General features: G+C 36.5%; 2 protein-coding genes across 2 annotated transcripts in view; both read left to right on the top strand.

Annotated features, from left to right (window-relative positions):
- Positions 1-1,339: 1,339 nt before the first annotated feature.
- Positions 1,340-4,609, top strand: LOC115445641 (bursicon-like). The gene is made up of 4 exons (XM_030171994.2): positions 1,340-1,474; positions 1,852-1,961; positions 2,231-2,356; positions 4,466-4,609. The coding sequence occupies exons 1-4, from the start codon at positions 1,375-1,377 to the stop codon at positions 4,598-4,600; spliced, it is 471 nt and encodes a 156-aa protein (XP_030027854.2). The 5' UTR covers positions 1,340-1,374; the 3' UTR covers positions 4,601-4,609.
- Positions 4,610-6,535: 1,926 nt separating this feature from the next.
- LOC115445640 (lysine-specific histone demethylase 1A) overlaps positions 6,536-17,047 on the top strand; it is a 268,821-nt gene continuing 258,309 nt past the window's right edge. Inside the window, exons 1-10 of the mRNA XM_030171993.2 lie at positions 6,536-6,671; positions 6,757-6,989; positions 7,125-7,314; positions 7,455-7,608; positions 8,016-8,144; positions 8,526-8,668; positions 8,874-9,023; positions 9,328-9,386; positions 9,543-9,767; positions 10,980-11,128. Of these exons, the coding sequence (XP_030027853.2) occupies positions 6,648-6,671; positions 6,757-6,989; positions 7,125-7,314; positions 7,455-7,608; positions 8,016-8,144; positions 8,526-8,668; positions 8,874-9,023; positions 9,328-9,386; positions 9,543-9,767; positions 10,980-11,128 (1,456 nt within the window). The 5' untranslated portion in view covers positions 6,536-6,647. The remainder of the gene's footprint in view (positions 6,672-6,756; positions 6,990-7,124; positions 7,315-7,454; positions 7,609-8,015; positions 8,145-8,525; positions 8,669-8,873; positions 9,024-9,327; positions 9,387-9,542; positions 9,768-10,979; positions 11,129-17,047) is intronic.

Below are 17,047 nucleotides of genomic sequence, written 5' to 3'. Positions count from 1 at the left end.
AAACCTGGATGTATTCCATGTCTCAATATCCACATATCTTATAAGCATGTTATAAGCAAATAAAATTCAGTTAAGAATATACGAGAGGCTTTAAGCCTAAATTACAATTTAACATCTTGTAACCACAGTACTAAACTACAATTACTGAATTCTCCTCAGCTTTTCTTTCCCTACTCATGGTGCTTGTAATTATCGCCCCGGGTTGTACTGTGTCCATTCATAGTTGAGTAGTAAGTACAGACACGACGCATTTTTTTTTATTAGACCGTCATAATGAAAGGATTTTACTGATTTCGGTTTTTACCTTCCGGGACACTACAAAAAATAATATCGTTTTTTGGTCTAAGTGACTGCCTCGGTGGCTTAGTTGTACTGCGTGTGCGGCATGGCAGCGCTCTGAGGTCCTGGGTTCGAGTCCCGGGTCAGGCAAAGTGATAACTGTTTTTTTCTGCTAAGTATCAGCCCGGAGTCTGGAATTTGTGCCCTATATGGCGATCGGCTCGTCCCTTATAACATCTTGAGAAGGAACACACTTGGTGGAAAGTGTGTGCCCTGGTTGCGCTTCTACATACCCCTTCGGGATAAATACATAATGTGTGTGTGTGTGTGGTCTAAGTCACATAAAGATAGTATAACCACTACGTTAAAGTGACACCGAGTATAGGCCACGGCCGTTGAGGGCTTGGGTTCGATTTCCAGGTCGTCCAATATTTTATAGCGGTATTCCCACACCGTAAAAAAGCCGATTTCACAGTTTTATTTATTATATTTATACTTTACCGATTTTACCTACGTCACGGTGGGCTAGGGCTGTGTGGGCCCATACCACACTTAGGCATTGTATAAAATGCTCAGGTAAGTAGGTATGGTGTGGAGTTAAATTAAATGCGCATTGAATTGAATATAGGATGATGATGAAGGCGAATATATTTTTTACATAGCCATTTTTACATAACCTAAGAAATGGGTAATTTACGAAGGTAAGTTATTTGAAAATCGACACTGCAGTCTTGTCGGTTATTTTTAGAGATCACTTGGATATCACCAAGTCGAAAATTATGTATTATGTTAATCAATAAATCAAAAATTTGACTTAATTGTAAATTGAATTTATTAATATTTGTGATTATTTTACCAGCAATATCGTATCGATTCAATGAACCATTAATCTTGTTGCACTGCGGGAAACTGTTGTCATCCCCTAGGAGACAAGTTTGCTAAATGATTTTTCATGTTCGATAACGGAGTTTCACTTTGGATACCTACCAAAAGGTTCCTTTATAAGACCGACGTTATTCCGAACTTTCATACAACAGCTTTACTCTTCACAGAGTGAAGAACTAAAAATATTATTGTGTTTTATTTAAAAGCAAAATGTACGCTTTAGATTTTCTCTTTATTGCCTTTGTGTATTTTGCTGCATGTCATATTCAAGAGAAACCAGTTAGAGCGCAAGAAGTGCAACTGCCACCAGGTAATTGCCAATACCTACAACTTAAGTGGTATAGAAGAAAGGGAGTTGCATACTGTGTAGATTCCGTACAAATCAATAAATGTAGACATTTGTTTAGGAGTTTCATTACCATATTAACTATCATGCAATTCGTCAAGGATTTGAGAACTAATGATTTTACATTTCTGACTTGTGGCACAACAACATCCATTAAGAACAAAAATACATATTGAAGCTCACCAGATTTCCAAATGTTTGTTGTTAAGATTGAATTTTATCTTGTATAGGTCTAGTGCCAATTTTTTTATTGTTACCAATGTCTACAGATCTTTCTTGATTAAGTTGTAACTTTTAATTGGTTTACCTGGTTATTCATTTTATTGTAATTCTTTTGGCAGGCCAAGAATGTCAGATGACCCCTGTAATACACATTTTGAAACATCGCGGATGTAAGCCGAAAGCCATTCCATCTTTTGCCTGTATTGGAAAATGTACCAGCTACGTACAGGTATTTTAATTTAAAAAATATTCAATTTCAATTGGAATAATTGATAGACTAATATATTTCTGAGGGTACCTATAATTGTCGCTTACCTAAATAATTCTGATAATATTAGTTAAATAAAATAATCCTTTTTTCAGTCACTCTTGATTAGACTGGAACAAGTTTTATGGATTTTAACACCGGTTTTAGGTACCTACATTCCAACGCGCATTAAGAATTCGTATAATTTTTATAAGTGAAAATTAAGTACATAAAAGTTATTTTCATTACAGGTCTCAGGTAGCAAAATTTGGCAAATGGAACGTACTTGCAACTGCTGCCAAGAAGCAGGTGAAAGAGAAGCCACAGTAGTGTTATACTGTCCTGATGCAAAAAATGAAGAAAGGAGATTTAGGAAGGTAGGAAACTTTTCAAGTCTAAGTACAATCATATGCATTCTATTGGTCAAGGTTGATGATATTGTCATATTAAACGAAACATAGCTACCTACATTATGGTAGTTAAAAAAAATAACGTTCTGCCAAAGAAAGTCGCGGGTAGACAAGTACGTAGGTAGAGTAGTTGGCAGATGGACATATTTGAAAAGAGAAGTTATAACATAACTTTCGATTTGATGTCTTTAGGACCCTTTACTAAAATATATAAAATAAAATGCTTTATTTATAACGGAGGCGAATATAGTTAGACTTATGATAAGTCAAGATACACATGAGAATATCTAATTATTACTCAAATTAAGTCGATTATACATATAACTTCAGACATTTTATATTGGACACTAGCTTTTGCCCGCGGCTCCGCCCGCGTTATAAAGTTTTTCAGGCTAAAGTTTTCCGTTATAAAAGTCACGCTATATATTTTCCCGGGAGCCTATGTTCTTCCCAGGGTCTCAAGCTGTCTCCATACCAAATTTTATCCTAATACGTTGGGTAGTTTTTGAGTTTAACACGTTCGGGCAGACCGATGCAGCGGGGGACTTTGTTTTATGATATATTTTTGTAGAACTTTTTAAGAGGAACAATCCCGTCATACTTTATTGTTGCATAACTTTAACCGTTTACGCAGCGCACGCAACAGAAGCTCTCAAAACTAATAAATTGTCCCCGTTTTTGCATCATGTTTCATTACTGCTCCGCTCCTATTGGTCATAGCGTGACGATATATAACCTATAGCACTCCAGGAACAAAGGGCTATCTAACACAAAAATATTTTTTCAGTTCGAACCGGTAGTTCCTGAGATTAGCGATTACTGCTCCGCTCCTATTGGGCATAGCGTGTTGATATATATAGCCTATAGCGTTCCAGGAACAAAGGGCTATCCAACACAAAAAGAATTATTCAGTTCAAACTCCTAGTTTCTGAGATTAGCCGTTACTGCTCTGCTCCTATTGGTCATAGCGTGATGATATATAGCCTATAGCACTTCACGAACAAAGGGCTATCCAATACAAAATGATTTTTTTAGTTCGAACCGGTAGTTCCTGAGATTAGGCATTACTGCTCTGCTCCTATTGGGTATAGCGTGATGATATATAGCCTATAGCACTCCACGAACAAAAGGCTATCCAACGCAAAAAGAATTTTTCAGTTTAGACCGGTAGTTCCTGAGATTAGCCATTACTGCTCCGCTCCTATTGGGTATAGCGTGATGATATATAGCCTATAGCACTCCACAAATAAAGGGCTATCCAACGCAAAAAGAATTTTTCAGTTCGGACCGATAGTTCCTGAGATTAGGCATTACTGCTCCGCTCTTATTGGGTATAGCGTGATGATATATAGCCTATAGCACTACACGAACATAGGGCTATCCAACGCAAAAAGAATTTTTCAGTTTGGACCAGTAGTTCCTGAGATTAGCGCGTTCAAACAAACAAACAGACAAACAAACAAACTCTTCAGCTTTATATAATAGTATAGATAAAAAAGATGAAAGAGTACGAAGTAAACGGAGAAAGAAGCCAGCTCGCCTAATTAGAAAAAAAGAAATAAAAGAGATATAAACAATCTTAAAGATAAGGGGAAGAACGCGTCGCGATCCCCACCGGTAGGACGATAAAAGTCCTAACCTAGCTAGCCTACCAGCCTTGCGCTAACTACCTAAGCAATGACTATCCGAAGACGAAAGGCAGAAAGAAACTCCGGGCTTTCTTTTTTGTTATCAATTGTCTATTGAATCTTTTGTTTATTTTTCTAGTCTTTTATACAAAGCCAGATTACTTAGTTATATAAATTAATGAAGGCATATCACCGTTACAGTGGTAAGAAAATACAATTAAAAGGATTTAACAAATACCTACTAAACAATGAACAAAAAAAGAAAAACAATAATAAAAGAAGAATAAATAACTATGAAACGGTGTACAGCGTACATACGCCTACATTTACAAACATAATTTTGATGTTTTATTCTTACACATTTTTGTCATAGTTCTCGGTCATTGTAATAATTATAATACTTACTTTTCTCGTTACCAAATAATTATGTAACAACGTTTAATTTCAGGTCTCCACCAAAGCTCCATTAGAATGTATGTGCCGTCCATGCGGCAGTATTGAAGAAAGTGCAATTATTCCCCAAGAAGTTGCGGGCTACGCTGAAGAAGGGCCGTTGTATAATCATTTTAGAAAATCATTTTAAAATTTAGGAATCATGAAGTTTTATTGTAGTTAATATTATTTTGTTATTAATAACTCATAATATTTATAATTGTTTAAATAAATGCTCTTGACCTATACACTAGTATTTATGTTTTTGTTGTGTGTAACCTAGTAAGTAATATTTACATATGAACTTTACTTAACTACTGCCATTAGAAATTGATGAACATTACTCGCGACACAGCCTGTGTGAATGACCTTAATCTTGAATAAAGGTTCTACTGTGTATTTTTCCGAGACATATTAAAGTGCCATGTGTGAGAACATGGTGAATAGAATGTGATGAGTTTTGGCACACATAGGTGTTTGACGAGTGAAGAAAGCAGGTTAGATTTAATAAACTTACTTATTTATTTTCTTTTTTTAGAATAACACAAACTCTTTATAGTTTATTTTTATGATTTGGATATATTCAATAACTTTTGTGGCTGACTGTACACATGTATATTGTCTGCCTGTAGTTTTATTGGCCATTCTCTGCGCAGTAAATGTAAAAAAAACGTGTAGGCTACGCAATCTCTAAGGCTCTATCACACTGACGAAGTCCCCGTGAATTTGCAGAAGACACGTAGCGAATACGCCGCAAGTGCGTAAATTCGCTGTAAATTCGCTTGCAATCTGCTAATGTCTGATGGGTCTCTTAGGAGTAACATTACCTCACTACCTGTAAAGATTCAGGTTTTTTTTATATCAAACCAGTTGTTAAGTATCCATCCCGTTTAAATGGTCACTAGACCATTTAATATAATAATAATTATGAGCACTAGTTCATAATTATTATTATAATTAAATAATATCCGGTTAAGGGTAATTCATAAAAAAACCTGAATAAAAAAATCTATGAGAATCTTATTCAAATTAAACATAACCCATCAATTAAATATCTGAACCAGGTTTTTTTTGGAGAACCGGTTTAGCAAACACGGCAATACCAGTAAGGATTTGGTGGGCCCTACCGTTATCACCGAGGATGCCAGCGGACGGTACGCTGGCGACCCACGGCTATCCGGTCACAGGGCCCGGGAGGAAGAAGGGGGGAGGACGGAAGGTAGGAATAGAAAAGGAAGGAGAAGGAGCTTTCTTAGGATGGTTGGAAGGGAGAGGGAGGGGAAATGTTCGCGAACCCTTATAAGCCTCAATGTGTATTTAGCAACCATGAAGTATATACACTGAACTGTGTGCCTAGCGTCGTGGCAAATGTGCCCCCATGCATGGGCGTGCATTTGGTGTGGAGACCAAGCGCACAAGAATTGGCTCGGGGGGGGGGACCTGAACCAGGTTAGACTGATGATATATTTGAGACCAACACTTGAGACTCTCTTCTTCTTCTTATCAAGTTTTCTCACGTTTATCTATCGCTGATTTCGCTAATGTCGAGTGATAGCGTATACAAAATTAAAAGCAAAGATCATTACATTACATATAGAATAGTTGAACTATCCGTATCTGTTTTAACCGTTCATGGCAAATAACGCGCGTTATTCATGCTCCATGTTGCTGTAGACATCGCTGTACGTAATGCTGCTGTCGAAGCATATACACCATTGTGTGCGAATCCTGCATGTTAGACAGGTCTGCCAGGTATACAGATTTTAATTCGTTAATAAGTTATACCGATTTGCCCAATTTTTTTGTAACTTTTAATGGCATATTTAGCTACATAGTGGTCGTACCAATTGGCAACACTGGTCGTGGGGGCAATCTTGCAAATCCAGCAGGAAAATAATAATATTCATTAACGTAAGTTGAGACTGGAGACTATTCACTATCGTTTTACATCGAGCATCATGCCTTAACTGTAGTTGGCTGTATGTCAAGATGAAGCGTGAATGAAGTGCATTGTTGCCCACTTAAAAAATAAACTGTTTTTGAACGAATCAGATAATATGTTTATGTACTACGCACTCTTGTCAAAGTTGTCAATTATCAACGTTTTTGAACGATAACTAGTTTATTTTGTTTTTGCACTGTTTGTTGGTTTTGTGTTCAGTTTTCTCCTTGAATTTCTGTATTTACTTGTTTTGAAAATGAGCCGGAGGAAGCGTGCGAAGGTAAAACTAATACTTAGTTTACGAGTATAATCAAAGTGGCTGTTTGTTAATTTTCACGAATAATGGTTATGTGTATCGATCGCAGGTAGAAAACCGCGAATTGGATGAAAAATTGAAACAAGATGACTCTGAATCAGATCAGTCTGAGAGAAGTAAGGTCACTTCATCAAGTCCTACGTCGGTCCAAGGTAGGAGAGAGTCGTCCTCGAGTCGTACAACTGATGCAAAGGAATCGAAGAAGGAAGAAAAACCCATAATCATTGAAGAAGTTAAAAGTGATGATATTGAAGAGATTAATTATAAAGAAATGCTGAATAGGTAATAGATTAAATATAATCAATATTTATTATGATAAAAAGTTGAACCAATTTTTTATTAAAAGTTTTTAATGAGAGCTAGCTGCTGGTCAGTTTATTGTTTATTGAAATAAAAACATTTGCCTTGTATTTGCAGTTTGGAAGGGGCAGCATTTCAATCTCGATTACCATTTGATAAAATGTCATCCTTGGAGGCAGAGTGTTTTTCTGATCTCCAAGGTGCTTCCAGTCATACCTTCGTACAGATTAGAAATCGCATACTGAAAATGTGGTTTGAAAATCCAAAAAAGCAGTTGACACAAGAGTATGTTGTCCAAAAAATGGAAGTGAGTTGACTTTGTTTTATCGTAATATGTGCAATTATATTGTGATCAATTTAAGAAACAAGCCTATATTTATTGTACATTAATGTTGCATTAACATAAAAAGTAATATTAGTTTCATATCTATCCTACTTATCTTGCAGGCTCCATACAATGGTGACCCAGCTTTAGTGATGAGAACACATGTGTTTTTAGAGCGACACAGTTTCATAAACTATGGAATTTATGAGCGTATAACACCTATACCTAGTCCGCCAAAAGGGAAGCAACGGCCAAAAGTTATTATTATTGGAGCAGGTAAATGTTACAAAAATTTTGTACAACTATTCAGGAATTTACTTTCATTGCTAAAACTTTACTAAGCTTAGAAAAATAATTAAATCATTAAATTCTAATAAAACAACAGGGGCCTTATTCTCTATCCCACACATTATTTTAACAGTGCGTAACAAGCACATAACACAACGCATCATGTTTAGGACTATAGAAATTTGGCTTACAGAATGCCATTCCACGCACATTTCTCGAAGATAACATGACACTGCCGCTTTACGCGTTTACACTATCATACAGAATAAGGGCCCTGAACTGCAAAATTGCCACAATGACAGACATTATTGTCGTAAACAATGTTGTTATCAGCTTTAAATTGCACATCATTTTTAAAATATAACAACCCTTATTTTTAACAATTAAAATTACAGGCGTATCAGGACTTGCAGCTGCCCGTCAGCTCCAGTCATTTGGTTGTGAAGTGGTGATACTTGAGGGACGAGATCGGGTTGGTGGAAGAATTGTCACATACAGGAAGGGGCCGTATGTGGCTGATCTAGGTTTGTAAAAATATAAACTTTTTAGCTTAAAGTGTAAATTTGTTTAATTCAATCATTATTGAATTAAAGTTCAAACATTTCTGAAACTCAAGGAAACCTGGCAAGGCTAAGATGTTAACATTTAATGAAAGTTATGATGATCTACCAAATGTCAATATGGTATACTGATTATCTGAACATTGATTAACCAAATTAATATTATAGTGCATAGTGTGTGCATAATACATAAGTGCAATCTTCTTTTCTTCACTCTCACAGTCTGGTGAGACAGCTAGCCAATATGACCAGAGAGAGAGATCAGTTGCTGATCCAATGGTTTGAAGTGCTTTCCATGGTATAAAATTAAAAACATTATCAATAATATTGGTGGTTTTATTTTAGGTGCCATGGTAGTAACAGGCTTGGGAGGAAATCCAGTAACAACATTATCAGTGCAAATGAATATGGAGCTACATAAAATTAAACAGAAATGTCCATTGTATGAAGCAACTGGAAATCAAGTACCTAAGCATAAAGATGAAATGGTATGTTTTTCTTTACATTAGCTCCACAAATTCATATCATTTTTTTCTTTTCCTTATTATTCCATTATTCTACTGTAAAGAAGCTATGCAAATTGTTACTTATACTATATGATTATGGTCCACATTACCTATTTAAAAATAGAGTTCTACTCAGCAAGTGTATAAACTACTTTAAAGCAGAAGGTAAGAATGTTTATTATTTCAGGTGGAGCGTGAGTTCAATCGCCTGCTTGATGCCACGTCATACCTTTCACATCAAGTAGACTTTAATTACTACAATGACACGCCCGTATCACTCGGACAGGCGTTAGAGTGGGTTATAAAACTGCAACAGAAAAATGTTAAACATAAACAGGTATGTAAATAAAAACAAAATTAAATTTGCTCTAAAAAGGCAACCTGAGAATATGTTAGTCAATTAGGAAAAATATATAATTGAAGATTATATTAAATATATTAACTTGTGGCAATGTTTTAGTGGATAAGGTTCTGCATGTGAGACTAATCGACATTTGAATTTTGGATATTTTTTATTTTGAATTATGAAGTTTATAAAATGGATTTTTCTCAAGAAATCTTCTATTCATACTATTATGTACTATTATAAATATATTTAAGGATAATTATTGAAGATTGTTATGTTTCTTATTTATTTTTAGATTCAACACTTAAAAGCTGTGATAACTTTGCAAGAGAAACTGAAAAACAATACAAACAAGTAAGTATCTAATTATCATCTGGTGTAAACAATACCGTCGTTTCTATGTATATTTTTAAATTTCATATTGTAACAATATTATTCAGAAAAACATTTATTTGCATAACGTTTGTTAAATTATGTTATATGAAGGCGGATGTACTATTTCATTCACAGAATGACCGACATTCAAGAATTATTGAAATCAATGAAGGCCGAGAAGGAAGCTCTGCTAGTTGAGAAAGAAAAAGGTACCACGGGCGAAGCAGGCATCCTGCAGGAGTTCAACCTGCGCCGGCTCAACAGAGAAATGAACCAACTATGCAACGAGTACGAGAGTTTGATCACTCAGAACGCGAGCATTGAGGACAAACTTACGCAGTTAGACTCCAATCCGCCGAGGTGATTTATTTCCTTCATTTTCATGGTTATGGGCAGTGGCGTAGCGTTATAATACGCATATAGAAAATTAAACTATTATTTTGCCCTGGTTACGCCTCCGCATACCCCTTCGGGGATAAATGCGTGATTGGTGTGCGCGTGTGCGTGTCAAGTCCGTAGCAAAAATGCCTTTATATAAACGTTACGGTAACGATATGCATGGGAATGATAAATCCTGGCGATAGATTTATAATTATTGATGGGACATGGCTGTGGCCTCTGGATTTAGATGTTAGTTTCCTCTTATCCCAATCTCAATCTTTAATCCGATTTCGAGAATCAACCATTCAATATAACTCAATTGTGAGCATCTCAAAAAACTGTGTCGGATTGGTCCATTTTTGAGATAGATTAAAGAAGCGATTGGGATCGTTTACTGAAAAATAAATTTTTAAACGTGCACGGCGAAGTGACCGCACTGCACCTGATGATAAGTAGAGTGGGGTCAAATAGAATGTTGACTAACGAGAGGTGATTACCCCTCAACAATCGACACAATTATGCCGGCCTGTTGGAACCGGATATACACAGGCTGATCCGGAACGCGACACACTTACGTAGACTACTATGAATGGGCTTAACACCTTGTGTATGGTGGTTGCTATATGGGCGGATATAAAATATATCCCGCCATCAGCAAACTTAAGTAATTAAGGGCTTGCCTGATGGTAAGCAGTACGCCTGGCTATGAACAATAGCACATTAAGCCTTAATTTATCTCATTGTTCACTGGAATAAAATACATATTTAAATTTAAATATATCAAATTTAAATATATCACGACTATTAAGGTGGTAGCTCAAGGTCCATTTTCATACATTTTGTTTCGGCTTTAATCTGGGTAACTAAACAAGTATTGGCAAGTAAAGAATTTAAATTCACGTCTAGTTAGTGATTAGTTCTCGCAGTTGAAAGAAAAATGTAAAAATAATTAATAATCATGGATATTTCGGCCTTTAAAATTTAATATGACGAAATTTTAAAGGCAGAAATATCCATGATTATTAATTATTTTTACATTTTTCTTCAACTGCGAGAACTAATCACTAACTAGACGTGAATTTAAATTCTTTACTTGCCAATACTTGTTTAGTTACCCAGATTAAAGCCGAAACAAAATGTATGAAAATGGACCTTGAGCTACCACCTTAACAAGTATTTATTTATTTGCAGTTCTGTGTATTTATCAGTTCGCGATAGACAAATACTGGATTGGCATTTTGCAAATTTGGAGTTCGCGAATGCAACACCATTGGGAAACCTGTCGTTGAAACATTGGGATCAGGACGACGATTTCGAGTTTACCGGAAATCATCTAACAGGTATGTTGCAGTTAAACGGATCGTTTTCAAGGAATAATAAAACGCACACAATATCATCCTTAATAAAAAAAAAATGTTCAGATTTGTCAAATGCTTCGCATATAATAGAAATAATAAAAAGAAATAGATAGACAATTTAATACGTAGATATTGGATTGTATTTATTTTTTCATTTCCTGGATGTGGCATAGAATATTTTTAAACTTTTGATGAAGCACGAGTATTACTATCAAAATTTCTTACAATTTTCATCGTGACCCTGCAATTATTTTATCAAGATGTAGAATTAGAAGGGTGTCATAAGCAAGCCTAGTGCATATATAGGTTGTAATGTCCACCTGTCTTAAAGTTCCTTCGAAAACACCTGTAGGAATAATCAGGATAGAGAATTTCTGCATACACTGAAAAGTCATATTTAAGCGTTTCCTACAAATCGTCTTAACCGCTTTCGCCAATGATGTTCAAAAAGTATAGATTTGCCATACGTTGACATATAAAAAATATTGTTCCGTTAGTTCATTACATTGACATGTCGAGTGAAAGAGGTAGTGTATTTAAACTAATAAAAACAAGGGAGCCAGCTAGTATATTTACGCGTTGTGTTTGGAAAATGGAAACATTGCAAGCGTCTCAATGTACACAATTTGGAGTTTGCATATTGCGTGTGCTGATGGCATATTTACCTAAAATTGTCTTAAAAATCATTGACGAGCCTTTGGATATAATAATACCAGCCCAGTGTTATATACTGCCCGCTGTTGAGCATGAGTCTGCTTTTCTATGGATAGGATTACTGGCCTCAGACCACCACGCTGCTTTAGTGCGAACTGGCAGACTTCTCATACCTTTGAAATTCTTTTCGAAGAATTCTCAGGTATGTTTGGTTTCCTCATGGTGTTTTAGTTCACTCGACCTAAGTATTTGATATTGATTGATTTCAAATTTATATTTCTACGCGTCCCTGAGAGTCTTGACAGGCAGAAGAACAACAAAGTGAACAATAAAGTTTCAGTATTATTAGGGTTCCTTTTGAGGTACGGAACCCTAAAAAACAAAGTTTATTCAAATATTATTTTCATATAGGTAATTATTATCGTTTACGTCAATATAAAATTTGACTTATTATCGAAAAGGTAACGACTTGTTTGAGATACTTACTCAGATATTTTATTTGCACTATGTTTTATATCCTTTTATTATTTTCCATGGAGTTAATGGACGACGTCTCAAAATGAAGAACGTAAAAGATTCATTTATTTTAAAGAATGAATTTGTCACAAATAATAATGATCGAAGAATATTCTTTCTAGATGAACACACGCTATCGTTAAGATAATCAACAATTTGTATAAACAAATCATTTTTTGACACGTTATTAATTATAACCGGTGTCCAGGCACTTAATTAAAATATAATTTCGAATACATTCGAGTTGGTTGCTTGTTTTTATTTATGTCATCGATAATATCGGCCCGTTCACGCAATTATCGCTGCTTGAGTGTAATATTGTGAGAAACCCAATTACGTTCATAACAAACCACGCATATTAAGAAGATGCTTTAGGTACAAAATGTGGTATTTACGTTAGAATCATCAATCATTAACCAGCCGCGGTGACGACATCTGTTGATCGATGAAGTAGCAAAACATTGTATGAAACGAAACATGTCATTAGTGAAGTTTTCAACCTAATCACTTGGACGTTTGGGCGAAGAGTCGTCGGCAATAACTTCAATTAGCCGCAAGTCGCGACTGCCGCGGCTGCAAGTCTGCGACTCGTTAGCGTTTCCGCGCAATCCACCGCGATCGATGCGCCATTGTATCAACACACAAAACATGCTGCCGTATAGAAATAGCCAACCGTAAATGGTCGATTTCCTCGGCCTGTTATTTGTTTCCACTTACGCGGTGCCCTTTAAACGAATCCGCAATGTTTGTTATCTTACCTACCTGTAGAAATAGTTGTAGGCGGATGTCACATGTTGACAACTATGACTCATACTAGTAACACTTTGTTTAACTGTTCATACTCGTCAGCACACTACTTTCAGTACTAATTTGTTACATACCACACTTATGTGACAATGACACATTTAAAACGTAAATAAAACACGTTTCGACATGGCTACGTGTATAAAAAGTAAGCAACATTTTAGCGAAATATCACATTAAACTTAAAAATTTAGCAATGAGTAATTGCCCGAATGATATTCGGCGGTCCCTACTGTTCGTGCCCAGGGGCTTGCCCCGTTATGTATGTGAAATTTTCGAGTTAGTGGCCGGTTGTGATCTTTCACAGCGGATGGCGGATTTACGCCCGCAGCCGTTTCGTGTCAATAATTACTATCATTTCTCGCCGCAAGTTTCCATCTTCCACAGCCAATAAATTACCTACTAACTTCGGTGAATTGTCATAATGACCGTTGCAGAAAATCAGCCCCGCATTTAGCTACTTTACACACATGTACGGCTGACAAGCGCGAGGTGCTCGTTTGACTGATCGGAAAATATATATATTTTATTTCTAAATTCTTATCTGGTATCACATTTTACAAGGTCCGCGGTGTTCGCGCACGGCCCGGTGTGTAGCTGTCAGCTCTGTAATAAATTCACATTTATTTAGTGTTTCATATCTTTGTCGATTACGAGTTAAATATAAAAAGGGAACAAGTGAAATTGTTGCGTCCGTTGTTGAGCCGAAAGATATGTATCGCGACATCCCCAAGACGCCTCTTTTGTACGTTGTGGCCGGGTTGTGCGTGCGTTGTCGGCCATATTTCTCACTGTTCGCCGTACCGGTGTTTGCGGCGTGGGTAGTTGAAAAATGACATCTTGATTGTTGTGCGTTATTCCACTCATGAGAATGTCGGGCCCTAGTGGTCGCGTGCATCGCCATTGTGAGGCCCCCAAGCCCCGGGCTCAACAAATTGAACGATTGTAACCGTTCCATGAAAACAAGCTGCTATCGTGACTTGTCACGGTACTATTATTTACGGACATATCATAGAAAACGGCATTTTATTAAGGCAAACACTATACTTACTTATATACTTGTCTATTATACCAGTAGTATAGGAGGATTTACTATAACAGATTTATATTGAAAGTTTTAGTATTGAAGTAATATATTCTAGCGCGCATGGAATTCATGTTGACCGCGGAACCGATGTGTATTTACATGTGCACAAGTCCTGGTCAGAGTGAATTATTATCCGTTTTGCTGTTTACCAACGACAAACGGCATTAAAACAAGTCCCCGAGGTGTCCGATGCCAGGTCTCGGTAAAGGCTGGCTCAGAGGCAACGAGTTTTTGATAACGCCACGCCATGCGTGGCGAGCCAAAGGCAATAATGAATGTGATACGGCCGCGACTTTTCTCATTTATCACACGCTCTATGAATAAAATATCTCGCTGTTGCCTTTAGGATAGCGTCTAGTCGTGTCGGGACGGTTACGGCTCACAGCTGCGATCACAATCTTCGGGTAGTATCTAATAGTGTTGGCTCTCTGGAGAAATTTGCACCGTACGCCCTTGTTGTTCGGTGCCAAATTGACTCCAGGGAGAAGTAATTTCGGCGGCTTAGTCAGGATGAACAATAGACAGAACGCTTTTGATTTTATGTATATACAATGAATGGTCTACTTATAGGTAATGAACACGACATTGATGAATTTTGTAGAATTGGTATTCTACTACGGGTGCAGTCAAAGATTTGGAATTATATTTTTTCTATTCTTTTATTTCGTGAAATAAAGTTTAGTTAGTGATCGCATAATAAATATGTTTTATCAAAATGTACATTCCTTCAACTTGTCTACCTACGCACATGGTTGGAGATTAAGATTTGTAATAAAAGACAGAATCAGATAGAACCCAGCTTCACGTGAAATATGTCTAGACTTGCCTTAAAAGTAAACGCGACGTTAAAGGCTCCCTGTATTTTACATCGTCTTAAATTTAACTTGAGTCACAAAAATGCACACATTAATTATGTTCAACTGTAAACAACATTAACAGGTTAACGTTTACGTGATCTCTGAAAGCTATACCCTTAAACACGTGTTTGTCTCTACATAGCTTGCCGTTAGGTAACATAGCGATGTCGCGATCGCTGGTTGTCTCCTGACACACGAGGACATCAATCGCGGCACCATGGTTGCTTGCGGAGGCGTCCGGGGCGTGGATGAATAAGCAATGAGCCGACGAATGGCTCTATTAACCCGCCATTGTTCCCCTGCGATCGTTCGACTTGCGCAAGAGACACGTATTGTTCGCTTCATGTTGGCTTTCACCACCAGTAGGTGACGTCACGAAGTTTGCGACCTAAATGCTTTCCGTGTTAGATGTAGCGCAATTTGCATTATCCAACCTTAAATAGCAAGGAATGCACTAGACATAGTGGCAGCTCGCCAATATTGCGGACCGCCAATGCCTTCGACCTATAGCGTAAATATACATCATGCCGTATACTAGTTTTATCATCCTTCAAAACAAAGATTGTAATGAAATAGTAAGTTTTATACGTATTTATTTAAAAATATTGTATAACGCCCTCCAAAGTTGGACAGAACAATAATTTATCGTTTATTTATTTATTATGTAGTAACATATTTTGTCTTTGTTCCAAAGATGAAAGATTGGTTATTGTCTGATGTCCTAATGATGAATATACAGTTGGTTCGTATTTTTGACGTTATTATAAATTCCAAACCAAGCTCGATGTGTAGAATTAAATCTAAATCATTATCCCGTGTATATAGTTCCTGTAATATATTCCGGAATTACTTCGTATAAAGTTAACTTCAAGCATGCATGTAGTAACATATAAATTGGTTGTGTTAATTGTGCTAGTGACCCAACTGAATGCAGCACAACTGGAAGCTCTGGGCGACTGTGCCAGTAATATAATTTGCATCGTGCACAGTAGTAGTTTTATTGCCAACAATTGACTATTATCTTTGCGCATTTGAACGCTCGGCCGTCACAAAATTTATGTATTATTTCTTTGTATTTATTTCCCTTTCTTTTATGTTTTCAATGCGAATCAGTATTGAGTATTGTAAATATTACCAGAACAGTGTAGTACATATATATTAATTAAACGTATCTAAATATTTGTGTCGCACTAAATTATAGAAAGTATGATTATAATTGTACTGTTGACTATTATTATATTGCGTTGGAATAATGGCTCTAGATTCAACCACTAATTGTCGCCGTATTCCATTCGTAATTCAACTTCTCTACTGCGCAGTACCCGCATACCATATAAGCAAGTTCAGCTAAATTTGAAGTCACTACACACTAATTCAAATTTTGATTATTCAACATTAGTTTAAATCGGGCCTCCGCTTTAACTTTCCTTTCATTGTAAAAGTTGTAATCCTCTTTGTGGACCCTAATTGAATTCACTGTTATGCTAATACTTTGATTTCCCATCTTATTTCGTTAATAGAGGTCTGTGGTAAACCAATTAAAGGGAACGTTTGTGGATTACTCAACTTTCGGTACACGAATAGTTTGTGGGTTCCGCCTACACGGGAAATTAAACGTTTATCTAATCCTTTATGTAAATATTATGTCATATAGTTTCTTGTAGTAAGAATGGGACATATTATACGAGTCATGTGTAGAGGCTCTGGTGGGGCAGTTCATTTAATAGCATGTTATTTTGCGGAGCATAGTCACTGTCTTGAATGCCTAAGATGTAGGTATGTAATATGTATACATACGAACGTACATTCCCGAATGAGTGCGGCGGTGCAAGTGTCGCTTTATTGCTCGTTTCGGGAATCTTGGCATTCCATCCTTGTCCTCCGTTCGCTCTAATGTAGCGCACGGTTTTATTAATGTTTAATTTTGAGTCAGATTTCTGCATACTTTTACACTGTGGTCGTGTTTATGCCTACTTACATAGT

The sequence above is a fragment of the Manduca sexta genome, chromosome 19 (assembly GCF_014839805.1).
Source record: "Manduca sexta isolate Smith_Timp_Sample1 chromosome 19, JHU_Msex_v1.0, whole genome shotgun sequence".
NCBI classification, from domain to species: Eukaryota; Metazoa; Arthropoda; class Insecta; order Lepidoptera; family Sphingidae; genus Manduca; species Manduca sexta.
The sequence above is the reverse complement of the archived record's forward strand: the minus strand, read 5'-3'. Positions and strand labels throughout refer to the sequence as shown.

Excerpts from the sequence above, each read along its gene's own strand:
- LOC115445641 (XM_030171994.2), top strand. The coding sequence starts at position 1,375 with ATGTACGCTTTAGATTTTCTCTTTATTGCCTTTGTGTATTTTGCTGCA. Across the intron at positions 1,962-2,230 it reads AATGTACCAGCTACGTACAG|GTCTCAGGTAGCAAAATTTG; the intron begins GTATTTTAATTT and ends TTTTCATTACAG. Across the intron at positions 2,357-4,465 it reads AAGAAAGGAGATTTAGGAAG|GTCTCCACCAAAGCTCCATT; the intron begins GTAGGAAACTTT and ends GTTTAATTTCAG.